The 25,993-nt window shown below is 44.8% G+C and overlaps 1 protein-coding gene across 1 annotated transcript in view; it reads left to right on the forward strand.

Annotated features, from left to right (window-relative positions):
* The window catches only part of FNDC1 (fibronectin type III domain containing 1), a 112,246-nt gene that overhangs the window by 62,779 nt on the left and 23,474 nt on the right, over window positions 1–25,993 (forward strand). Inside the window, exons 10-17 of the mRNA XM_061130167.1 lie at window positions 2,690–2,878; window positions 4,398–7,010; window positions 9,490–9,590; window positions 11,521–11,632; window positions 12,527–12,943; window positions 21,112–21,180; window positions 22,960–23,112; window positions 25,300–25,530. Of these exons, the coding sequence (XP_060986150.1) occupies window positions 2,690–2,878; window positions 4,398–7,010; window positions 9,490–9,590; window positions 11,521–11,632; window positions 12,527–12,943; window positions 21,112–21,180; window positions 22,960–23,112; window positions 25,300–25,530 (3,885 nt within the window). The remainder of the gene's footprint in view (window positions 1–2,689; window positions 2,879–4,397; window positions 7,011–9,489; window positions 9,591–11,520; window positions 11,633–12,526; window positions 12,944–21,111; window positions 21,181–22,959; window positions 23,113–25,299; window positions 25,531–25,993) is intronic.

Below are 25,993 nucleotides of genomic sequence, written 5' to 3' on the forward strand. Positions count from 1 at the left end.
CCCCGTCCTTCACCATCTCCTGGAGTTTGCTCAAATTCATATCCATTGAGTCTGTGATGCCATCCAACCATCTCCTCCTCAGTTGCCCCTTTCTCCTTGAAAATTAAAATGTGATATAGATTTTTTCCCCTATTTGTCAACATTTTGAACAACTGCATTTTGGGGGGGTGGGATTTGAAGAAAAAAATGACCTTAAAACAGGAAAAAAAATACTGTAGATTAAAAAAAATGAAAATAGAGTAAAATAGTCACAACTAGATAAATTTTAAAATAGTCTGTTGAGAACATTAAACAAAAGCACAAATGATTTCTTTTTAATGTCAAAACATTCAGAAACCTGTTGGAAATCTACTTGGAGACATTTAAAAGAGTGGTATTAAGAATTAGGCTTCCCAGGTGGCTCAGAAATAAAGAACCTGCCTGCCAATGCAGCAGATGTGTGTTCAGTCCCTGGGTCAGGAAGATCCTCTGAAGAAGGAAGTGGCACCCCACTCTAGTATTCTTGCCTGGGAAATCCCATGGACAGAGAAGCCTGGTGGACTACAGTCCTTGGGGTCACAAAGAGTCAGACATGACTTTGCAATTAAATGACAATTGAGGGTTAGGGTCCGGCTATACAAATGTACTCTAAGGGTACTTTTTATTGTCGCTTGATTTTGGAAGAAAACTTTAATATGCAAAGTTTGTGTAAGCTGAAGGAAATTCAGCAAATTATCACTGATCTCCTTTGAGAATTTCTTAATTAAAGAAAATGGATGGTTCTCTTTTGTATTCAACCGTACCTTTGCTAATCTATAAGGATATCTTTTCATGAGACAGTAAAAATTACAGAAGGTAGAAGAAAGTATTTTCTAAAATGCAATGCTTTCTTTCTGGGTTTTTAAATAATATATTGTACTATTCTTGCTCATTTTTTTTGTTGGAATAAATCAGAAACAAATGAAGAAATAGTTGGCCCCTTTTAATCATTTCTTTTATGACAGTTTGAACATTAGCTTCTGTATTATTATCATGATGCTGAAAAGACTTCTGAAACCTGAATAAAAACACATTTTAGCTGACTACTATTTTTAGTTATTAAAAAAAGTCAATAATTGTTCCTTGGTGACCTTATTACCAAGCTACTTACTTTTTCCCCCCATTCCCACATCTTACTTTACATTTATAGCTCTTTGGCAAAAGAAACTCCCTGGTAGTCAATTAAATATTGCCAGAAGTAGTAATAGCTACTGAGTTTTTATGTCCAAAAGAACTCATGTACCTCACTAACCTAAAGTTATAGTGGTGGAAATGTAAATTCACAATTATCCTGGGGCATTTTTTTACATCTGAGAAAAAGAAAACATAATAAAAGAATATACTTTGATATAGTCAAATTTTTTCCAGATGAATTGAATCCATAAAAACAATCTGAATTACAGAATTTTCTAGACAGTGGGTTTTTTAAATTCTTACTTTTGACCACCACAAATGACTAGTTAGTTCATTTTCAACAAGAAAAGAATGCTGGTTTATTTATTTATTTATTTTTTTCAGACAAATGCTGAAAAGGATTTTTGGATGAAAGTTTTTTAACTAATGTACTTTTTAAAGATTAGAGCTTAGGGAAAAAGGAAAGACCATCCATGCTTCCCTAAGAAGTATGATGGTTGCATGGTTATTTTGTAATTCATTTTTTCCCCCCGTTGGTTAGCTCCTACTCACATTAACTCAGTAAGTTATAAATCTTGAATTACTGGCAGGAAAATATTCATCACAGTTTTTAGTTGAGAATGAAAAGTATGCCTCAAAACCTTGTTGTTGTTCAGTCGCTAAGTTGTGTCTGACTCTTTTCGACCCCATGGGCTGCAGCACGCCAGGCTTCCCTGTCTTTCACTGTCTCCCTGAGTTTGCTCAAACTCATGTCCATTGAGTCAGTGATGCCATCCAACCATGGTACTGAAGCCTTGGAATGGATGACTTCAAAACATGGCTTCCTTATGTTGCAGTATTTCCGCATAAGTGCAGAGATATATTAGTTTTTTGGACTGAATTTGCTGTGATTTTCAAAGCCCAAGGCATAATATGTTTGTAGATATAGGGAAACATTAAACACCACCTAAGTCTATGTCTGACTCAGCAACTTGTCCTTACAGTTTTAAAAACTGAAAAATCCTTTCCCGAATATATTAAGAACTTTCCTACAAAAGTGAAATTATATTTCAAATATGGAATTTATCTGGCTTAATGTACAAATACAAACAGCACTGATTCATAAAATGGAACTCTTAGAGGTGTCAGCAGCTATTCAGAATCAGTTCCTAGAGGTTGTCTTTCCTTTTCCCTGCCCTGATTTCTTCTATTCTGGCTATGTTCTGTCCTGGTAAATTAGTAAATAAACACAATGAGGAAAAAACCCAAACAGTGTAAATATTTTTGGTACGTTGTATGAAGACTGGCCTCCTGGGGTCCATATGCTGAGTTTGCAGTAAATGGAAAATTGCCAGCTGATTGACGGTCTGGGGGCCCGATTGAGTCGCCGGTTCACCTCCTACTGTGTCTTTATGCTCCAGCTGCTGACTTGGCATGCATAGCTAGAGTATTAATTTTAGTAATGCGCATTCTAATTCATCCTGCCCGTACAGTCTGTCTGCTGGACACAGGACTGTTTTCAGTTTCCTCCTTCCAACCGTCTGCCAAATCATTTCAGAGTACATTCTTTCATACGCCCCGGCTCTCAGACCATTTGGAGCGAAGTCCCTCACCTACTCTGGAGAGACGACGTCTGCCCGGGTAGAAGGTCTGCAGCCTGGGGAACGATATCTTTTCAAAATCCGGGCCGCCAATAGGAGAGGACTGGGGCCTCATTCCAAAGCCTTCATTGTTGCTCTGCCACCAAGTAAGCATGATGTGTTTGTGACTCTCTTTCTCTCTCTCTTCATTCCTAATTCTGGTGTGTTATTCTGAATCATGCTCATGGGTTTAGAACTGCTCTGGTGATGAATTGGGGGGTTAAAGTGCCATTCTGACATCTAAAATATTTCTGTGGTCCCTTCAGAAATTGGTCTCCCCAAACCCTAAAATGATATTGATTGCTAATGACATTAATGATTATTATGATATTAATTACATATTATGTGATTAATGTATTCATCCGTGATTAATCTTATATCATTGTGTAATTTGGGGTTTATGACGACAGGGGAAGAACATTTTGCAGGCATAATGGGACATTTTTAATTGGTCCCATTTCAGTGAATAAATAGCACATAAAATTTTTATAGTTTGTATTCCATGGTTTTGGAGTGCAGCGGTACCCAGAAGAATTTCAGTTACCTTGTTTATCTGTTCAGTATCAAAACCCAGCAGGTCAATAAAGTCCAAAACTGGAGTGGGCTGTATTTTCCTTCCTGCTTCTCTGAGTTTGCAACAGATGTTGGTAGCTTTCTCCTTCATTATATGCTGTGAGGATCCACAGTCTACTGCAGTTCTAGCTTCAAAAAGCTGAAATAAATGAAGTTTGCTCTCTCTGGATCCCCCAGTGCTATAATAAATCCTTCTCCCCTGACAGCATCCTTTCTTTGATTCAACCCTGCTCTCCAGAAAGAGTAAATTGTAGGGTACACATAATATAATGTTTTGCCTATCCCAAGGGTCTTTTTATTTTAGGCTTTATTGTGGGATTACAAATGTATCCATCATTAAAGGGATTTTAAGCCATAAAAAAGCAAGTAAGGACATGTTATGAGGAATAGAGAAGTCTTTGTAATGCCTCAAAAATGACAAATGTGTAACTCACTCCACTTATTTGCAAATTACACACAACACATCTTTAAGTACAGATCACTGAACATTCTGTGCCAGGCTTATGTGTATTTCTTGCCTACACTGTAAGGAACAGCTATACTGCATTTGTAATATCTTGACAGTTATATTAAGAAAATTCTATATAAGATTTTGTACTAATGAACTCAATGGATTACTTCAAAGCACTCATTTCAGAATTCCTTCAAATAAGCTGTGGCATAGCCCGATTCAATTTATAGAAACTCAGCACACATATTCTCTAGGACTACACTGCTTAAAGCAAAATAGAACTTTAAAAGTTATCAGGGCTTCCCTCCTGGCTCAGACTGTAAAGAATCTTCCTGCAATATGGGACACCTGGGTTTGATCCCTAGGTTGGGAAGATCCCCTGGAAAAGAGCAGGGCAATATAAGGACTATATTGCTTAAAGCAAACTAGAACTTTAAAGGAGATTGCTATAATTGAGAAAATAATGTCCAGTGTCTAAAGGAGGAGAAGTTATCAGTTTTATTACTAGGGTTCAGCGCCTCCATACTGCCATCTTAGTCATTTTTCATTGCCCATCTTTCAAATTGCTTCTTTGACAGCAAATTCTTTAAAATCTGTTACAGCCGCTACCAGTGAGTCTGACGTTCAACAGAAAACAGACACGGAAGATCAGCACAAACCTGAAAAGCCTGAGCCTTCCTCATCTCCTAAAGCGCCAGCTCCCTCAAAACATACTCACTTGCCTGTTTCTCCTCAAGGGAGAAATGTCAAGAGCCCGCTTCTCGACTTGAAGAACAAAATATTGGCTAACGGTGGACTGCTCAGAAAAGCCCAGCTTCCCCCCAGGAAGAGCGGAGATTCGGGTCTTCAGTCCACAGAAATCACTGACGAAGAGGAGCCGGATTCCCGCGGGGACCCACCAACCTCGCCCCCGGAGACCCAAGGCCAGAAGTCCCAGCAGAGGCCACCAAGTAGACCTGTCCACCCGGTCCTTGCCGCTGGGAGGACTCCAGTGAGGGCCCGCGCGCCCGTGCTGCCGCGAAAGGAAGGCGTGGACCAGCGCGGCTCCTCGCCCACCTCCCACCCTCGTCCGGGGGCGCCCCCCTCCGCATCTTCTTCTGCCTCCCGTGCACCCCCCGAGAGCAGCGCTCACCGCCTTTCAGGGGGACCCTCCACCAGCCGGCCTTCCAGCTCTACTGATAATGACTCAGTGGGTCTAGAGGAGGAGGAAACCCCTGCGCGCTCCCCGCACCCCAAGGACGCCCTGTCGGAACACCTGCCCGGCAAGAGCGCGGCGCACGCTCGGCCCGCCCTGTCGTCCGGCCGCCACCCGGCCTGGAGCGCCCTGCGCGACCGAAGCGTGGCGCACCATGGCACGAGACCAGCCCTGCCCGCCCGGAGGGCTCCCCACTCCGAGGATAGGGAGGAAGGTTCCAGGGCCTCAGCCCCACCCTCGAGACTTTTTCCATCTCCTGGGGGGTCATCTCGGCTCCTGATCACCGAACCACAGCCCGGGTCTCCGCCCTCCCGGGGCTGGAAGGAGGGTCAGGACGTGCCGGCCGCCAGGTCCAACGCGCCGTCAGGGTCCGCGGCCTCCTCCCGTCCCTCCTCGAGGACACAGGCCTCTGAAGGAGCAGGTGACTCCGATGGCGATGGTGAGAGTGATGCGGCAGAGGGAGGGAGGCCGGCCGCAGCCACTGCCCCAACGTTTAGGTCCCGGCTGCCCGCAGGCCCGCCAGTCTCTGGACACTTCAGTTCGCTCAGAAACAGGCCCTTTGCTGCCCACGGCAGATATCCACACAGGTTTGGCAACGGCCGGGGATCCCGGTTGCATCCCTCCAGCTCCCCTCCGTCCACCGCGTCCCCCCGGGTTCACCCCCGGGTGGATTCTCACCCAGCTTCTGACCCGATGCGCGGCCCCGCAGGCCAAGAAGACAGCGAAGAGGAGGCGGAAGACGAAAAGCCACTTCCTGCCACCGTGGTGAACGACCACGTGTCTTCCTCCTCCAGGCAGCCTGCCTCCCCGGGCGGGGACCATCTGAGAAGAGGCTCCCAGAGAGGGGCGAGCCTGCAGCGGAAGGAGCCCCTCCCAGAGAACCCCAAATCCGCGGGCACTTGGGCCGGGGTGCCCCCTCAGGCCAAACCTCCGTCCTCTAAGGCTCAGGATACGCAGGAGGGCGGGTCTCCCAAAATGCAGCTGGGTGGCCGGCCACCTGTGCCACGGTTCCCGCACCACCCGGGGCCCACAAGGATGGGTGCTGGGTCCGCTGCTCTGGAAAAGTCGCCCGTCCCGGCGTCCCAGCCACAGCCCCACGGCCCACGGAGCAAGGAAGTGGGGCGTCCGCCTTTCAGACCCCAGCCTGCGTTCCCCTCCGAGGCCGGCCGGCAGCGCCCCACGTCGCAGGAAAGCGCCTCCTTCTCAGACTCTTACTCGTCCAGAGGCGGACAGTCCTCCCGCGCGGCGTCTCCCCAGAATCTGGACGACAACAGCGCAGAAGCGGAGACCGGGGGCGTCCGGGCGCCCGCGTACTCGGCAGGTGCCAAGGACGCCACCCCGTCCCTTCCCAAGCACCGCCAGGTGGAGGCTCAGGCAGGAAGCGCGGGCGATGGTCACCTCCGCAGGCCCGCAGGCAGGCCCGGCAGCCTGCACCCCCACGCCCGCACCAGGGTCCCGGGCAGAGCAGGGCCCCAGTGGGCGGGGAGGAAGGACGGGGCGTCCCAGGCCTCGCCAATCAAAAAGGAGACGCTGCCGTCCAAATCGCAGCAGTCGGTGTCAGCCGAGGAGGAGAATGAAGACGTGATGTTCTTTAAGGGAGGAAAGGACAAGGATCCGCAGTCTTCCTCTGCTCCGAAGTGGCCCTCCTCCTTCAGCCCCAGGGGCGGCAAACACTTGGACGGGACCCTCGCTAAGGGGGAGACGGAGCCAGCCATCGTGCTGGCGCCCCCCAGGGTAGGCTCCCCGCAGGAGGAGAACGCCACCCCGGTGAAGCGGCCTCTTTCTCCACCTCCTGGCAGCTCCCCGAGAGCCTCGCACCTTCCGCCCAGACACCCGGCTCGCAGCCCCGCCGCCACCCCGAGTCCCACGGTGGGCACCCCCCCACCGCCGCAGGTCACCACGCGCGCGCCCGCCCCGTCCGCCCCCACCACCCCGATGCTCTCCTTGCGCCAGCGGATGATGAACTCCAGGTTCCGGAACCCGTTCTCACGCGCGCCGGTGAGACCCCCTTCGAGACCAGGTGAGTTGTTTTTACATGAACGTTGTCTTGACGGTTTTCAGCAGGGTTCATAGCAATTCCCGAGAATCTTTTATCTTACGGAGCATCTGCTCTGTCTAAGCGTTGGGTTAGGAGCTTTGAAATGTAAACGCGATCTCCTCCTGGTAGCCATCTCCTGGATTTGCATTGCTTCTCCGGGTCTTCAGATGAGGAAACCGGGGTTTAGGGGTCTGAGTGGCTTGCTGGAGGTCAGACAGCTAGGAGGTGGCTGAGCGGCCGTTCCAATCCCAACACCGACTCCACAATCCACTGGTAGGTGTGTGCGTGCGTGCTCAGTCGTGTCTGACTCTTTGCCGCCTGGTGGCCCGTGGCCCGTCAGGCTCCTCTGTCCATGGGATTCTCTGGCAAGAATCCTGGAGTGGGGTGACATTGCTCTCCCATCGTGCTTCTTTGAGTTCCTTAAGCTCTAAATCTGTGAATGTGTCTCATAGCCATGATGCCACACTCAGGTTTCTATGTTTTAGGTTGTTCTTGTGCCAGGGGGTATTAAGGAATCCACAGAAAGGATTAGTTCCTGTGGAGGGTGGAACTTGTTCTGGTTATTCTGCATATAAACCTCTCAGCTAAAAATATCTTGGGACAAACTCAAATTATCTTGGGTGAGGATTGGTCAGATGTTGCAATCACTGAAGGTTGTTTAAAACCTCCAGAAAAGACTGTGAAAGAGGATGGTCGCACAGAGGAGTAACATGCTGATGTGTGACTTAGGTTTTGGGCAGCATATAGACAGCTGTGAGCTGGAGTCTATGTGGACCCCAGAGCAGGAGCTAAGGTATTTACCTAAAATCTGCATTCGGTTAAGTGGTGCCTTGCACTCCCCTTGCATGGATTTGGGGCATAATAGAACATTCTTGATTAAATGTATTAGTAGTTGTTAATCCATGCAATATACTGTTAATTTAGCTCAATGTAAAGCCCTAGAACAGTGCCCTGACTAGGAGGTCAGTTTTCCATTAAAACAGACTGTTTTATGCAAACCTTTTTGAACTGTGGTGTTGGAGAAGACTCTTGAGAGTCCCTTGGACTGCAGGGAGATCCAACCAGTCCATCCTAAAGGAGATCAGTCTTGGGTGTTCATTGGAAGGACTGATGCTGAAGCTGAAACTCCAATACTTTGGCCACCTCATGCGAAGAGTTGACTCATTGGAAAAGACCCTGATGCTGGGAGGGATTGGGGGCAGGAAGAGAAGGGGACAACAGAGGATGAGATGGCTGGATGGACTCACTGACTCAATGGACTTGAGTTTGAGTAAACTCTGGGAGTTGGTGATGGACAGGGAGGCCTGGCGTGCTGCAATTCATGGGGTCACAAAGAGTCAGACACGACTGAGCGACTGAACTGAACACCCCAATAATAGGTGTAAAAGTCACATTCCCTTGTACATAGTAAAAAAGTCAATAGATTCTTAATTTTCATTAACTACTTGAGCGAGAGAAATGTCTCTGACCTGCAAATAGCTGTCGGGAAGCCCAGGCACTTTATCCGGTGGGCCAAGCTAGAGCAGATGCTTCCAGCGGAGGCCTCAACCAAACTGCAGGTGATCAGAAAGGGCAGGAGGTGAAGAGACAGGGCAGGTGCAAGCAACAGTCGGATAGCAACTAAAGGGCCTGCTACCTCCTCTCTGAGCAAATCCTTCTGCGGCCCCACTGAAGTCAGCAAGCTTTGAGTCAGGACTGTGTTTGTACTCGGCGATGGATGATCTAGACCCGAGTCAGCGAGAGACAGTGGTTGTGTTTAGTGTAATCTGCGGAGGAGAGCAGCACGGTATCTCAGGATGTCAGAGAGAATTTTCCCTGTCCTTCCAACTCTCCCTCCCTCCACCTTCCAGCTGGCTAAAATAAAGCTACAACTGCTGCTGCTGCTGCTAAGTCACTTCAGTCGTGTCCGACTGTGTGACCCCATAGATGGCAGCCCACCAGGCTCCCCCGTCCCTGGGATTCTCCAGGCAAGAACACTGGAGTGGGTTGCCATTTCCTTCTCCAATGCATGAAAGTGAAAAGTGAAAGTGAAGTCGCTCAGTCGTGTCCGACTCTTGGAGACCACATGGACTGCAGCCTACCAGGCTTCTCCGTCCATGGGATTTTCCAGGCAAGAGTACTGGAGTGGGTTGCCATTGCCTTCTCCGAAGCTACAACTACTACGGTCTTAAACTTTACCTGGAAATTTTACTTAGGCCAAACACTCTTATTCCCCTAATAGTGTAGAAAACTGTGACTGTACCGTACTCTTCACGGACATTCTTATTTGTCACATAGAAGTCACAATTTCAGTCTATCATTAGCTAACATATTTAAGCTATTGGTTCAACATTCTGTTTAAGTGTTTCTGTTTGAAATGATATGTTACTACTTACAGGGTGGTATGAAGCCAACTTTCCAGGAGTGTTGAATTTACCAGGTTCTGTATTTTTTGTTTGTTTGTTTGTTTGGGACCTTGTAGGTTATAATGGAAGACCAAATGGAGAAGGGAGAGTCCTTCCTGGTAGTAATGGAAAACCAAGCGGACAAAGAATTATCAATGGCCCTCAAGGAACAAAGTGGGTAGGGGAAACTTCTTTACACATACCTGTTGTTTTCATGCTGTTTGGGAAGAGAAAAATGGTGGGCGTTGTGTAATAAAAAATGAAGCAGTCTTTTTTCTCTAGTTTTAACCACTTGTATGTCAGTATACTTAAAGTGTATTGTTTCTTCCAGTGCTCGGAAAAGGCTTTGGTTCTCCTGAGAACTACTTTGCTTTCTTCTCATAGCTAATTAGGTCAGGCCTGGGCATTTGTTCCCATTCTTCTTGACTGTTTAAGAAGGTCACACAAATGTTTAGGCCAACTAGTCAGACAAAACCTGAGGCACAGCCTCTCCAATGAATTTCTGTTTTCCCACTCCTGTTAGCTTTATTTTATTTTTTCTTTACGGTTCAATTAAACAGAATACATATTTTCTGTAAATTATCTCAAATCCTTTGTAAAAGGAAGCAGGATAAAAACAACTGAACCAAAACAAAAATCTCCAAATCAAATAGGCAGTTTTTATCAGATCACCTTCTAAACCTTCCAACAATTGTTGTTTGACTGAAATAAAAAATAAGTATTAGTACTTTATGTATGTTTAAGCTAAATGACTTTAACTTCCTGGGGTTAAGGTAAATGTTTAGGAGTTTTTGGTGGGTTGAGGGTGATGGACAGAACACTTAGAATGTTCAGAGATTTAAAATATTTTTTCAAAGAATCAAAAAGATTATTCACAGTGGGATTCCCAGTCAAATTTTCTCATTTATAGCAGTAAGATTTAGGAAAACATATTGATGAACTTCACAGAATTTTCAGTCACAGGTGGCCTCAAGATACATTTTATCATTTCTCAAAGGAACAGAAATTTATAGAAAGAAGAATACATAATAGAAGCAAAGTGTCATTGTAAACAATTTTGAATTGAAACCGTATGGAGTAGATTTCAAAAGTAGGGTTTATTTATGTAAGTTTTATTTTAATTACTGAGATAGTACCCAGCAAGTGGCCTGCTTGCAGGGGTTCCTCCAGTGACTCGACTGTTCAGAGTCATGGTTTTCAAACACTGATGGGCATCAGAACCCCTGGGGGCTTGTCAATATGATTTGGTTCGGGCCAGGTAACTCTCATATCTGGCAAGTTTCCCGGTGAGGCTGGGGAAGCTGGCTCAGGACCATATTCTGAGAACTATTAGTGCGCCACATGAGTTGTTTCTTAACAGAGATAATAATGCCTTTTGTCCAAGTTGTATAATTCCTTAGAACATGACATTTTTTCATGTGTGCTATATTAGGCTAATTACAAATTAAACTGGTTTTGATATAACAACTTTGATTTTTAACACACAGCAAAATGGAAACCAGTCGTGTTCATGGCAAGAATATAAGCAATTCGGAAATGTATAAAAAGATAATAAGCATCCCAAATCACTTCTCAGAAATAACCACTATTAACAGTTTGGGACATATCTGTCCAGAATTTTCTCTCTACACTTTTAAGCTTATCTATACAAGTGAATATACTTCATTTTGCAAAATAATCAGTCCTTTAATCTGCATCAGGATATCTGATGCATCAGTCTGCATCAGGATATCTCATGATAAATTCAGAATTTCCAAATCCTTTTCACTGGCTGCACAGTATTTCACTGTATGGATGGGCCATGATTTATTTAATCTTTTTCCTCCATTGATGAACACCTAAGTCATTTCCTGCTTTTGACATACAACATACTCAATGGTAAAAATATTTTGAACATCTTTTGAATATTTGAGAAAACTTGAAACAATTTATGTTATATGGACAAACAATTATGAAATATGACTGTACTTTATTCCTATTATACCTTATTAATGATGCTGGCAAAAATAATGTTTCCTATTCCCCTAGGAATATATATTCATGTAGTTGGATTAATGTGAACGTTTTGAAATGTTCAATACATCCTTTAATCTGTGTCATGGATTTAGGTCGTGGATCTTGATCGTGGGTTAGTATTGAATGCAGAAGGAAGGTACTTACAAGATTCACAAGGAAATCCTCTTCGGATTAAACTAGGAGGAGATGGTCGAACCATTGTGGGTAAGTGAGAATGGTTCTCAGGGAACAAAAGTGCCCTGAGTCATCTGCAGAGTAACAACTTCTCTCTTCCTCCTCCTCCTCATTTTTAATGGGGGTCCTTGGTCCAGTTACATTAACCATATGGAAAGGAGGTGCCTCGGAAGGGGTGGAGCTTAGCTTCTTCCCTGATCCAGCTGTCTTCCTACAGACTCAACCCTCTAGAGGAGGTGGCTCTTGACTTCATTCTTGGGATTGGGCAGTCCAGAGCAGACTTCAGCAACACCACTTCTAAAGTCAAACCCTGCCTGCTGCCTGTTTTTGTATAGCCTATGAGCTCAGAATAGCTTTTACATTTTTAAATGATTGCCAAAAAAATCATAGAATAATATTTGTGACATGTGAAGATTATATTACATTCATATTTCACTCTCCATACACAAACTTTTCTTGGAACACAGAAACATGCATTTCTCGGTGTACTGTCTATGTTTTTTGCTCTGCAGTGGCAGAGTTGAATAGTGGCAACACAGAGCTTAAAATATTTACTCTCTGGCTCTTTGCAGAATAACTTTGCTACTACTGGTCCAAAGTAACACTTTAGTCTGCAGTGGTAGGAATAAGGATGGGGAAAGAATCACTTTCCTTCCTAGAAACTTAGAGTTATTGCAGGTAATGGGGCATAATAATGAGGTATTTATATTCTTTTATAAGCTAGTATAGAGTAACAGACAATATAAAAAGCCCAGAAGTTTCTGGATAGTAGCAGGTACTGTGACCTCAGCTGGTATCCTTTTCATTATTTCTTTGCCTTTTATTGATTAAAATATAAGACATTGAGAAGATACTTTCCACTTGCTTTTTACTTCCCCAGATTGTTTCACCTGGCTGCATAGCTTTTATTTGATTTCGTTTCAGATCTGGGAGGGACTCCTGTGGTGAGCCCCGACGGCCTCCCGCTCTTTGGACAGGGGCGCCATGCCAAACCCTTGGCCAGTGCCCAGGATAAACCCATTTTGAGTCTTGGAGGCAAGCCCCTGGTGGGCTTGGAGGTCATCAGAACAACCACCCGTGCCCCCATCACAACCACGAGACCTACCACCACGACCCGTTGGCCCACCACGACCCGTCGGCCCACCACGACCCCTCGGCCAACCACGACCACCACTCGCCCAACGACCACCCGAACCACGACCCAGACAACCACCACCACCACCACCCCGGAGCCTACAACCCCCGTCCCCACCTGTCCCCCCGGGACCCTGGAACGGCATGATGAAGATGGAAACCTCATAATGGGCTCACGTGGGGTTCCGGAGTGCTACCCTGAGGAAGGTAACCATCTTCGTTCTGTTGATAACTCACGTGGTAGAGTGGCATTTCAGAGGGGGGTTGCAGAGCCTACTGGATGCAGTGAGTGAGGCATACAACTTCAGATCTAAGTGGGCTTCCTCTGTTTTATCTGGCAACCCTTGTCCCCACCGAGTCAAAAATTTGAAACATGAGACATTGTTGGTTTGGACCAGCGTTTCCCAAAGTGTATTCCACTGGATATTTGTAGATCGTGCGTGCATGCCAAGTTGCCTCAGTCATGTCCGACTCTTTGTGACCCTGTGGTCTGTAGCCGCCGGGCTCCTCTGTCCACGGGATTCCCCAGGCAAGAATACTGGAGTGGGTTGCCATTTCCACTAGTAGATTAGTACTTGTTATAATAATAATTTAGAGAAAAGGTTCTGTGATTAGCTATGTGATTCAGACAAAGTTAAGGGAATTTCTGACTGTTGGACTCACCACTGAATAGTCTCATTGTGAATTTCCAAGAATAGTAGTATTTCCCAAGCATGTTTGAACAGCAATCCCTCAGACGATAAAGAATCTGCCTGCAGTGCAGGAGACCTGGGTTTGATCCCTGGGTCAGGAAGATCCCCTGGAGAAGGAAATGGCAACCCACTCCAGTATTCTTGCCTGGAGAATTCCATGGACAGAGGAGCCTGGTGGGCTACAGTCCATGGGATTGCGAAGAGTCAGACATGACTGAACGACTAACACTTTCACTTCTTTCCCTTTGAAAGATGCTTATGCTTACATGACTTGGCTCTCATGGGAGCGGGGCTGTCCACTGGCTACGACTGAGCCCTTTCCCGATCTGGGACACCTGGTCCCAGCTGTCCCGTGTCCCTGCTGGGTCTTCTTACTGAGAACACCCCTCCACTGCTCCCCTAAAGAACAGAACCTGGAGACACTTTGGGCCAAGTCACGGTGGAGCTGAGATGCCATCATCTTTTCTGCTTGTCCTTGTTCGCGCTGCTTGGGGGGAGGTCATCTGTATTTGCCTCAGGCTCCAGAAGGCAAATTCATCTCCTTCCCCTCAGGCTGAAATGAATTGCCCTGCAGGCTGTAAAGCTTCTGTCTTTTTAAGCTAATGCAGAGTGAAGACCCTTCATTTCAGGAATCACACGCGTTCCCTGAATTTGTAGCGCACCATCATTCAAACCTAACCAATCTGAACGTGAATGCTGTCTCCAAGTTGAGAATTCTGCTTGAAGTTAGTCTTTCCATGAAAAAGTTCCAAATGAACAGGAACACCTGATGTATCTGAAAAATTCACACCAAAGAACAGGAACATACTGAAGAGGACGATCGGGAAGAAAATTCTCACACTGCCAATTACAAGTGAGTACAAATTTGAATTTACCTTTGGGTTTCTGGTATGAAAGTATCTTGTACTTTCCTTGGCTTCTTCAGCATACATTGGTGTGGCTATTATTTAATTGAAGTATGTTCTTTACTAATAGGTTATAAACAGAAGAGTTGCTGTTTGGATTTGCTTCTAATTACTACTACTACTATTATTATTAATATTTTAAATTTTCTTTTGCTTTTATATAGGTCTTTTCATTTCTTTTCATGTTCTTTTCATTTACTTTGTAATTTCGGACTTTTAGTTGCCATTAAAGTCTGATTCTTGATATTTTTGTTTCTTCTTTTCTTTGCAAATCATGATAGAGATGTATATTTTTTTACTTTACTCCTGTGCATTTGTCTGATAGCCTAGCCTAAGCCAAATTAGTGTCTAAGGTTAGTAATAGTTTCCCTCTAGATAGCATTTTGAAAATAAGGACAAAGTCTTGGAAAAAGTTAAATCTGGGGAGAGCACTATATCTTAATTACATGTCCATAATTTATTATTTAAAAATGCTTCACTACGGCTTACCTTCCTTTTTCATTTCTGCTGCTCCACTAACAATTTCATTAAATATTTTCTTCCTGATATTATTTCTAATCATAGTTGTTTCTATTTATGAAAAACATCTTTAATAATAGCTTTCTTGACATAAAAGTCACATGCCAGAAAGTTCACCCTTTTAAAGTGTACAGAGTTTAGCGTATTCATAGAGTTGTGCAACTTTCACCGTTATCAAGTCCCAGAATATTTTCATCACCCCGTGAACAAACCTTATACTCATTAGTAGTCGCTCCCCGTTCCTGCTCCTCCCAGCTCCGGGAACCGCTCATCTCCTTTCTATCTCTCTATTTGTCTGTTCTGGACATTTTGTGTAAATGGAATCCCGTGTGAAATGTGTCCTTTTGTGTCTGGCTTCTTTCACTTAGCATAGTTTGTTTTCAAGTTATCTGTACTTCATTCTTTTATTGCTGACTAATACTCCATTGTGTGGAAAGACCACATTTTATCCATTTAGTCTACTATGAAATGCTGCTGTGAACATTTGTGGACACATTTTTTTTTTTTAAATGTCTGTTTTGAAGTCGCTTGTGTAGAGTTGTTTTGTTGGTTGGTAACTGTGTTTAACTTGTCTCCCTACTAGTTTTTGAAGAATTTTAGTGGGAGGATAATTGCTTTACAATGTGGTATTGGTTTCTGCCATACAACAGTGTGGATCATACATACATCCTCTCCTTTTTGAACCTCCCCCCCACCTCCCGCCCCGTCCTGCCTTGCTGGGTTCTCACAGAGTACCAAGTGGAGCTCCCTGTATAACACAGCAGCTTCCCACGAGCTATCTGTTTTACATATGACAGTGTATGTTTCAATGCTACTCTCTCAATTCATCCCACCCTCCCCTTCCCCTACTGTGTCTGTAAGTCTGTTCTCTATGTCTTTGTCTCTATTTCTGTTCTGCAGATAGGTTCATCGGTACCATTTTTTTAGATCTCATATATATGTGTTAATATACGATATTTGCTTTATGTTTAACTTTTCGAGGAAGCGCTAAACCGTTGTCCACAGCAGCTGCACTATTTGCATTCCCCGCCAGAAATGTATGAGGCATCCAGCTTCTCTCCATCTTCACCAGCACTTGTTATTATCTGTTTTTTTCATTCTAGCCATTGTAGCTTGGATTCCTTGTACTACACTATTTTATAGGAGGAACTTAGGCATCCATGGGTTTTGGTATTCGCAGGGGCTTCTGGGCCAATTCCCCATGTGCACCGAGGGACCACTGTAGTTCAGTCCACAATGTACACTCACAGGTTCTGGGGTTCCGTGGGTACACAGGTGTGCCTTTTACCAAGTGCATTTTGGCCATGGAGCTTTGCAGCCTGGTCACCCGAAATTGTTGTAAGGATGCTGACTTAGACCCTCTGCTGTGATCACTGTGAAAATACCTGCCCTTCTGAGACTCCCCTCCTCAGCCCCCAGCTAGCCAACCGTTTGTCATTACCTTCCGTTGGCAAAGTCCTAACATTTTCTTTCTAGACCTCCAATTTTTTTTTGACTTTTATTTTATATTGCAGTAGAGCCAGTTAACAATGTTGTGGTAAGTTCAGGAGATCAGTGAAGGGACTCAGCAACACATGTACATGTACATGTATCCATACTCCCCCAAAATCCCCTCCCATGCAGGCTGGCACATAACGTTGAGCTGTACAGTAAGTCCTTGCTGGTTATCCGTTGTATTAATAACTATAGCAGTGTGTACATGACCATCCCAAACTCCCTGACTATCCCTTCCCTTCCCACTCCCACCCCCCCTGCCCCCCCCCACCCCCGGCAACCATGAGTTCATTTGCCTTTGAATAATTTGTAAGTTCATCTGTGTCATTTCTTTTTAGATCTCACATATAAAGGATGTCATACAATGTTTTTCCTTCTCTATCTGACTTACTTCACTGGATATGACACTTTCCAGGTTTATTGATGTTGCTGCAAACTGCAGGATTTCATTCTTTTTAATGCCTGAGTAATATTCTTCATCTTTTTTATCCATTCCTCTATCGATGAGCATTTAGGTTTCTAGCCTCCAATTTAAAAAATCATCTTTTCAAATATCTTAGTCTTGGCTCTCCTGGTCTTATAGTCCCCTCTTTTCCTTGAAAACGCTGCTTTAACAGTGTTCTGGGAATAACCTTGTGTCATTAAATTATTCAGTAATTTAAGCATTTTTTCCTAGATACCATAGTTACACATATTCCTGTATGCATAAATGCATATTATATGTTTGTTTCCAGTGTATTGACACCTTTTCTCTCTTTACACACACACACACACACACACACACACACACACACACACACACACATGCATGCACAATTTTTTGCTTGCTGTGACTCCTCTACTAAGTAATAAAATCCTTGCAGTAGAGACAGCATCCTCTGTTTCATCTCAGATTCCTGTGGTACCCAGTTATGCATCTTTGAATATCTAAACCATACCCTGAGCCATAGGCATGCTCCTGGAGAAGTTAGAAAGTCTTTTGAGAAGTCTTTTTTTACCAGTGATCCTTTTTTTTCAGGTTCCATTTTGACAGCGGATCTGATGGTATCGTGTGTATTTGGAAATGTTATACGCCAGCTGAACATCTTCAATAATTTGTAACATGACCTTGGGGAATATTTTAGAAGAACATCAGTCATTATGGAAAACAGTTCCCTCCTGTCACAGCTCACTCGCAAGACAGAAAATACAAAGAGAATAACTGAAAGTTCACCTGAGCTGGACCAACCAAATAATCTGCAAATATCCTTGGGTTTCAAATGACTATAATTTACCTTCTCTCCAAACTGTTAATGAAAAATCTACTTTAACAGTTTTTTTTTTTTTTTTTTTTAAATCTCTGGAACTAAGACCCAAACATTTTGCACTCTATTTTTTTTTTTTTTTTTTAATTTCATGACTGTTTGGATAAAGCTACTCGAAAAATATACATATATAAACTGTACCACATGGTTGGTGGCTGGCTGCTACTTTTATTTGAAGAGGTGGAAGCTTTTGACATCGATTTTGGTTTGGCTTAAAAACATTCAGTTATATGTAGCTCCAGATAGTCCAAATTGGCATTCAGGTGGGGCAAATTCTGAGGGTCAGCTTTTCAAAAAAAAAAGTAAATCTGTTTCATTACATCTGGAAGTTTCTTTGACTTGGAATCAAGATGGTGCTATTTTAGAAAAATTATCTCTGACTTTATTTGGTTTTAAAAAAAAAAAGGAGCACTGAATCACTCAGTAAGATGTTTACTTTTGCCAGAAGACTCAACAGTCACTTGTCTCAAGAAGTGATCCAGGTTCGCAGGTGAAAGGCTTGGTTTCTGTGGTCTGGTGCTGGACCGGAGTGCTTCAGCTCCTTAAGGAATTGTACTTGGTATCAGGAATCCATAGAGGAGGCCCTAGACTTGCCCTCTTTCTCATTCACTCTGGACTGCAAAAGTTGTACAATTTATTCATTTTGACCTGACCAAAAATAATAATGAAATGAAATGAATCTGAGCTGATAATAAGCCACAAGAGACTATATTCTTGAAAGTTAATAGACAAGGGAAAGAAAATGGTGTCATGGAAAACAACAGCAAGATAACCCCAAATGCTAGGTGGTGTGAACTCGAAAACTCTGATTTAAACCAGCCCAGAAGTAATTCCTCTTGGATCCAGGCATATTGACATTGGAATGAACTGGGAAAAAAAAAATCTTGTCTAATCGTTTTTCTCAAAATGCCCGTCCTAAAGGGTGGATCTTTTACCACCTCTCTTTGATGACATTTGCTGGCCACATCAGAACACACCCAGCATCACCACCTCCATGGTGAGGAGGCCCATACATCTCATGGGCCTCAGGTGTCTACAGGGCTTTTCACTACGATCCAGAGGGGCCAGACAGGCGAGGCGAGGTTGCCACTGTCCTCCGCTGCTGGAGTTGTTCTGGCAGCATCACATTCATGAAGTGATTCAAAGTAGGCTCAAAAAAGCCTAATAGAAGGGTTCTATTGGAATATTTCAGGGGAATGATCAGTTATTTCCTAACCATACACAAAATTCAAAATTGGTGCTTGTAATTTTTTAGTGAAAGGGGTTTATATACTTTTCTAGTTCTATTCCCCCTTCATTATGCTGCAGAAATGATGATTCTAATAAAGTGCCTGAAGGTTTACAAGCAAAAGACGGGTTCGTCCAACTTTTAAACAGTGGAGGCAGGTTGATGAAGTATAAAGTCTGGAACCGAGGCCTTGCAGTTTCAGTTCTGTTTTAGCTCTTTGTCCTTTACCAGCTGTGTGACTCCAGGCGTGTTATAAATCCTTGGTGTCCTTGGCTGAGAAGTGGGTATAATTAACCCCACGTATCTGGAGATTTATGTGAGGATTAACTCAAACAATATATAACTGACAGTACCCGATGCCCCAAAGGCATGTGATACATCCTTCCTGTCTCCTCACTCACCCTCTCTGCCTCTTAAGTGTGCCTTGGATTGAGAGTTCTGTATAATTTGCTGTGGCTTCAGGTCAAAGGAAGTGAAGGAATTCTTCTGAACCTTTTTTTTTTTTAAATTAGGAAATCTTTTGCCTCAATATTTCACTAACTGCAGAGAAAGGATCTCCTTTTTTAGCTGCATCTGTCTCCCCCAAGCAGAGAAGTCATGTATGGATTTCCTCCCATCTTCCCAAAACAGCTTCTGCTTAAAGCAGTACCCAGCTCGTGGAGGCAAAAAACCTGTTTTTTTGCTTCAATCACTCACTTGTTTGAATCAAGTTTTCATCCATGCTCTTAGTTTTGTTGTTGTTTTTAGTCACTAAGTTGTGTCTGACTCTTTCGCGACCCCTATGGACTCTAAGATCTTCCCTAGTAGCTCTGCTGGTAAAGAATCCACCTGCAATGCAGGAGATCCAGGTTCGATTCCTGGGTCGGGAAGATCTGCTGGAGAAGGGATAGGCTAACCACTCCAGTATTCCTGGGCTTCCCTGATGGTTCAGCTGGTAATTCGCTCGCAATGCGGGAGACCTGGGTTTGATCCGTGGGTCGGGAAGATCCCCTGGAGAAGGGAAAGGCTACCCATTTCAGTATTCTGGCCTGGAAAATTCCATACACTGTATAGTACATGGGGTCGCAAAGAGTCGGACACGACTGAGCAAGTTTCAGTTCTCTTCATGGACTGTAACCCTCCAGGCTCCTCTCTCTATGATATTTCTCAGGCAAGAATACTGGAGTGAGATGCTATTTCTTTCTTCAGGGGATCTTCCTGACTCAGGGATCAAACCACGTCTCCTGCATCCCCTGAACTGCAGGTGGATTCTTTACTGCTGAGCCACCTGGGAAACCATTAATAATAATCATTTGAGCAATGGTTCTTATAATTAGGGCTTCCTGGTGGATAAAAAAAAAAATCAGATATAAAAGACTACAGATTGCAAAAAAAAAAAAGTCTACAGGTTGCATGTATAGGATAATTCTGTAGTCATAGCAGATCTAGGGGCTTTATAAATAAAACCCAACTTGTTTGTAAAGAGATGTTTATAATCATTGGAATATTATTTCCAAACTTCATAGGCAAGTTAAGAAGTTCTAATCATTACAGATTTAGCTCCTGAGTCACTGAGAGGGGATGGAAGCTTAGAGGGAGCAGCGAAGCCAGAATAGAACAGAGGAGAGGCAGGAGGGCACCAGGATCATGTGAGCGGCAAGACCAGGGGATGGAGAGAATGAGTGAAAAATCAAAGTGAGTCGCTCAGTTGTGTCCTGTTCTTTGCGAGCCCATGGACTTGCAGCTCTTCAGGCTCCTCTGTCCATGGACTTCTCCAGGCGAGAATGCTGGAGTGGGTAGCCATTCCATTCTGCAGGGGATCTTCCCCACCCTGGGACGAACCTGGGTCTCCCACCTTGCCGGCAGAGTCTCTGCAGTCTGAGCCACCAAAGGCCATGAACAGTGGAGTTCCCTGCCGTCGGAGAACGTCTGTTCTCAGGCCTGCCCCCCTCCCCCGCTCCTTCCCTCCCTCCCTCTTCGCGCCCTCACCCCCAAGTCCGGAAGAGCGCCCTCTGCTGGAAGGTCGGGAGCGCAGGGAGGTGTCTTTTCCAGTGCACCGCCTGAGCACAAAGCAGAGAATGTTCCACCTCCGCGTTCTGAGGCTCTTCCTCCTGAGGAAGCTGAGGCGGCCCTGGCAGGGGAGGCTTATCCCCCTGGAAGCCAGCCGCACGGGGCTGGATCGCCGTGCCCCTGGCGCCATGCTGAGAAGAGAGCCCGGGGCATTTGCTGACTGCCCTTGCCTTCTCCTTCCTAGATGAGTTCTCGGGGCTGGAGACGGACACGGCAGAGCCCACAGAAGAGGCGTACGTCATCTATGATGAAGGTATGAGTCCAAGCACATCGCTGGGGGTACTTTTCTGATGAGAGAGGCTGATGTTCCTTACTAAGTGCGTGCACAGTCGCTCAGTCTTGTCTGGCTCTGCGACCCCATGGATTGTTAGCCCACCAGACTCCTCTGTCCATGGAATTCTCCAGACAAGCATACCGGAGTGGGTTGCCATTCCCTTCTCCCGGGGATCTTCTCCACCCAGGGACTGAACCCATGTCTCCTGTGACTTCCGGCTTGGCAGGCAGACTTATCAGTACTGAGCAACCTGGGAAGCCCTGGGAAGGCGTGGTGGGCTAAGTGGATGGTCTCAATTTCTGTTTCCCTCCTTCCCAAACCTTCTCCTCCTTCTTTTGGAAATTCTGGAGTTACTTCAGTCTGAGCCCCCCTCCCCTGCCCATCCACGTTAGTGAAAACGACTTAATTTAACCCAGTTCCAGCTTCCCTTCTTGGCTCTTCTCACTCTCATTCTTTCCTGTCCTTTTCTAATTACATTAAAAAAGCAATGCGGTAGATGTGCTGATTTTTTTAAAAAATCAGAATTTTTCAAGTGAAGGTGAAGTTTCTAAGATGAAGAAGAGGCTTGCTTTGCATGGCGTCTGGTCACTCCATTCATTGTAATCACTGCTGTGATTATACTTACTCCCTGTGGTTGTTCTTGTGTTTTGTAAATTGCCTCCGAAATGGAAGGAAATTCCCGTAGAAAGCTTGTCCCCTTCGCAGCCTTTGACACTTGGGGTGTCAGCCTCACTAATGTGCTCAGTCTGCTGGCTGCTGGTTGTAGATTCAAGGTTCTTCAGTCACAAATGTGGGAATAACGTCACCTCTGATGCAGTCACGATCTTCAATGTAGTGGTTTAATCCCCAGTTTAAAAAAAAAAATCAGACTTGAAAGAAAAACAGCAGATGTGAGAAAGCAAAGGAAGTTTTCTTAGCACCTTTGGAAATAAAACCCTATGATTTGGAGCTGTTGAAAAGGGAGCAGAATTTTCTTTTCTTTTTTGTTAATGGATTAGTTCTCTCAATAGGATTAGTCCCACCTCCCCCTCAGAAAATAACCCATACACAGGTGACAAATTTTTTTTAAAAATCAGATTTCTTTTCTTGTGTGACTCTTATGGCTTTAAAAGGGAAAACTGTTTAGGCAGAGAATGGTTATGGACCAGTAACAGGAGCATGCTAACCTGGGTAAGTTCTAAGGTTCTGTCCAGCTTTGATTCCAAAAATCTCATTTTTCTTGTCATGTATGTTTCTTTTTTTACTTTTTTCCTTCCTTTCTTCTACCTGCTGCTGCTTTTCCCTAAGGACTGAAAAATGGCGGGGCGGGGGGCAGTATTGTTTTGTTAGCAACAAATTCTGTTCAGGCATAGCGTTTATTCTAGAGTCTGCTGCTGCTACTAAGTCGCTTCAGCCCTGTCCGACTCTGTGCGACCCCATAGACGGCAGCCCACCAGGCTCCCCCGTCCCTGGGATTCTCCAGGCAAGAACACTGGAGTGGGTTGCCATTTCCTTCTCTAATGCATGCATGCATGCTAAGTCGCGTCAGTCGCGTCCGACTCTGTGCGACCCCATGGACGGCAGCCCACCAGGCTCCTCTGTTCACGGAATTCTCGAGGCAAGAGTACTGGAGTGGGGTGCCATTTCCTTCTCCAATTCTAAGAATCTGTTTATGTGCATATGCACTTTAGTGTCGAGTTCAATCTTAAAGTATCTTTTGATGGCGCATGGCGCCGTTTTCTGGACGTGCCCAGTTACAAAACCATTGTATCATTTCAGATTACGAAGTTGAGACCTCGGCGCCACCGCCCACCACCCAGCCCCCGACAACCACCACCACCACCACCACGCCCGCCGTCATCCCGCCTGAAGGCTCCATCAGTTCCTACCCCGAAGAAGAATTTGATCTGGCTGGGAAGAAACGTTTTGTCGGTAAGTAGAAGTTCCTTAATCAGAGAAGCATGAGTTTGTAGCTCTCATCCTTTGAAGAAGAGCAGAACGCGTCTCTCGGCTTGGCCGTGGCAGCTCGTTTGGAGCAGAGGTTTTTCCCAGGGTGAGGTTTCCACTTGGGCGTGTCAGTGCGTCAGTCCTGTTTAGATGCTTTCTAAACGTGAACTTGCTCTCTGCAGAAGTCAGGGGAGCAGGCTCGCAGGAGAACATTTGGTATCTGATGGAGCAGAGTTTAGAGAGGCTGCCTTGTGTAGACGAAGAGTAAGAGACACTTAATAATCATCAAGTCCTGGAAATATAAGTATTTTTGTTATAGCCAACTTTTCTGAGATGAGACTTTTACTAGGCCTTGCCTGCACATTGGTTTTGTTTGTTTGTTTTATTGTTTTACTTATTTATTTAGGCTGCTTTGGGTCTTAGTGGTGGCATATGGGATCTAGTTCCCCGACCAGGTATCAAACCCAGGTCCCCTGCTTTGGGAGCATGGCGTCTTAGCCACTGGACTGCCAGGGAAGCCCCTGCGTGTTGTTTGTTAACTTCGTCCTAAAAGATGAGCAGATTGATGAATTGAGCTACTAGTATATCTTACAGTCTCAAAGAGCTGAAGCTGTTTTCTTGAGGTTATTTCCTATAGTTTTCATTAGCCTCAAGAACTTGTGATCTAGAAATTGACCGTATTCCTCTTTCTCAGTTATTAAAACAGTTTCAGGAAGAAATTCTATGTCACTAAACTGTATTTCATTCCCTTTGGGAGCCTTCTTTTCCCATGCCCTTAATGAACTTTGCTAACAAGGCAGATTAACATATCACTAAGTGGAAAAAAATAATTTATTACTGAGTGGAGACAGGCAACAGCTTAAACTAATATCACACTTTTCTGTTTCCAAAGCAAATGTTCTGCCATCAGCAAAGAACAACTCTTGCCAGCCAAGATGTAGTATTGAGTGTCTGAACTACTCGTACTTGAAGAACAAGAATCTTAATTGGAAGGAGGATTCCTGAGGCCAGTGGTAATGCTGGCCCCTGGCATGCCGCGGCCTGGCTGAATTCACCAAATGTTCTGACTTTTCTCTCTGTGGTTCCATGACAGAAATTGAAATGCTTTCAGTGCTATTATTAGCTGTTCCGAAGACCTCTTCAAAGACTGAAATGCTTACTATTGTCTGGCTGTTTTCATATGCCTATAACTTTATAAAGCACAGTAGACAGCTCCCCCAAACTTCCTGATCAAATCCATGCACAAGCTCGAAACGCCTAATTTTGTACGGATTATTGGAAAACAGAGGACCGTAAAAATAGCTTTCAGTTCTAACAGCCACTGGGAATGAGAGGCTGTACGAAGAGAGGCAATGGGATGTTTAGCAAGTTCTAGGAACTGTTACTTGGGAGCGCTTGGGCGTATTGAAGGTATAAAGCCCCAAATCCAATCCCTTGGCTTTTCTAAGTTCTAGTGCATATATAATAAGAAGTCTTGTGGGCTCCTTCTCAGCACCGGTAGGCTCAGCTGGAGCGTGGGTTATCAGTTCTTATCCTGCCTTAATCCTGGGGCCCTTGTATCTGCTGAGACCATGTGTGTGGGAAAAGCTTGAAGCTATCCATAAATGTGAGTCGCTGTTATCGTTCTGAACGGTAGTGTTGTAGAAGGTTGTTCAGGCCTGGCCTATGCAGACATTCCAGGGGGTCATGTGAGTCCCCTGATGTCCCAGGGGAGGTCAGCCAGGACTGAGGCTAAGGTTGTACATCTTGGCTGGTGTATGTTTTTTTTTTTCCTGGTCCCAAGACAGTCTAGAGAATGAAATGTATTGAGAGAACTCCAAATTGGATTCAATTGTACCTTTCCAAGTTTGAGGACATAGGAATGGCAAATGCCGCAGACTTCTATTAGACATTAAATTGTAGTTTGGAGAGGTTTCAAAACCACTATGAGGGCATCGATGTTGATGGGGCAATGGGATCTTTTGAAACCACCAGATTGAAAGATATAATAAATACGTGGATCCTTTCAGGAGAGCTATGGATGAGCACTTGTGTTTGGCCTGAGAGCTGATGACTCTGGATGTTTAGCAGAAACAGACTGAATGTTGGGTCTACTCCATGGATCAGGCATCGTGTTTCTGCCCTCAGAGAAAGCCTTCAGCAACCCAACCGGGTATCTTTGTTCTCTTCCAGCTCCTTACGTGACATACCTAAATAAAGACCCGTCCGCCCCATGCTCTCTGACTGATGCTCTGGATCACTTCCAAGTGGACAGCCTGGATGAAATCATTCCAAATGACCTGAAGAAAAGTGACACACCTCCTCAGCATGTCCCCCGCAACATCACTGTGGTCGCGGTGGAAGGCTGCCACTCATTTGTCATTGTGGACTGGGACAAAGCTGCCCCAGGAGATATGATAACAGGTGAGTCCCAGGCAGGTGCTCAGAGTTCCTGTCGATCTGCAGGTGGGAAATACAGACAGTAAGGGATGAATGGATGATGGATGAGTGGATGGATGGATGGATGGATAAATGAGTGGATTGAGTAAATAATGATGGATGGATGCAAGGATGGATGGATGGAAAATGAATGGATGGATAGATTTGTGAAATGGATGATGGATGGATGCAAGGATGGATGGATGGGTGGGTAGATGGATGAAAAATGGATGGATGGATGATTGATGGATAAATAAATGAATTGGAGAAATGAATGATGGGTGGATGCAAGGATGGATGGATGGATGGATAAATAAATGAATGGAATGGAGAAATGAGTGATGGGTGGGTGCCGGGATGGGTGGATTGGTCAGATAGCTAGATGGAGAGATGCATGAATGAATTGGATGGACGAATGCAGATATTCTCTTTTAAAAGGATGAAATAG

Source organism: Dama dama, chromosome 26 (genome assembly GCF_033118175.1).
Source record: "Dama dama isolate Ldn47 chromosome 26, ASM3311817v1, whole genome shotgun sequence".
In the NCBI taxonomy this organism is placed as follows: Eukaryota; Metazoa; Chordata; class Mammalia; order Artiodactyla; family Cervidae; genus Dama; species Dama dama.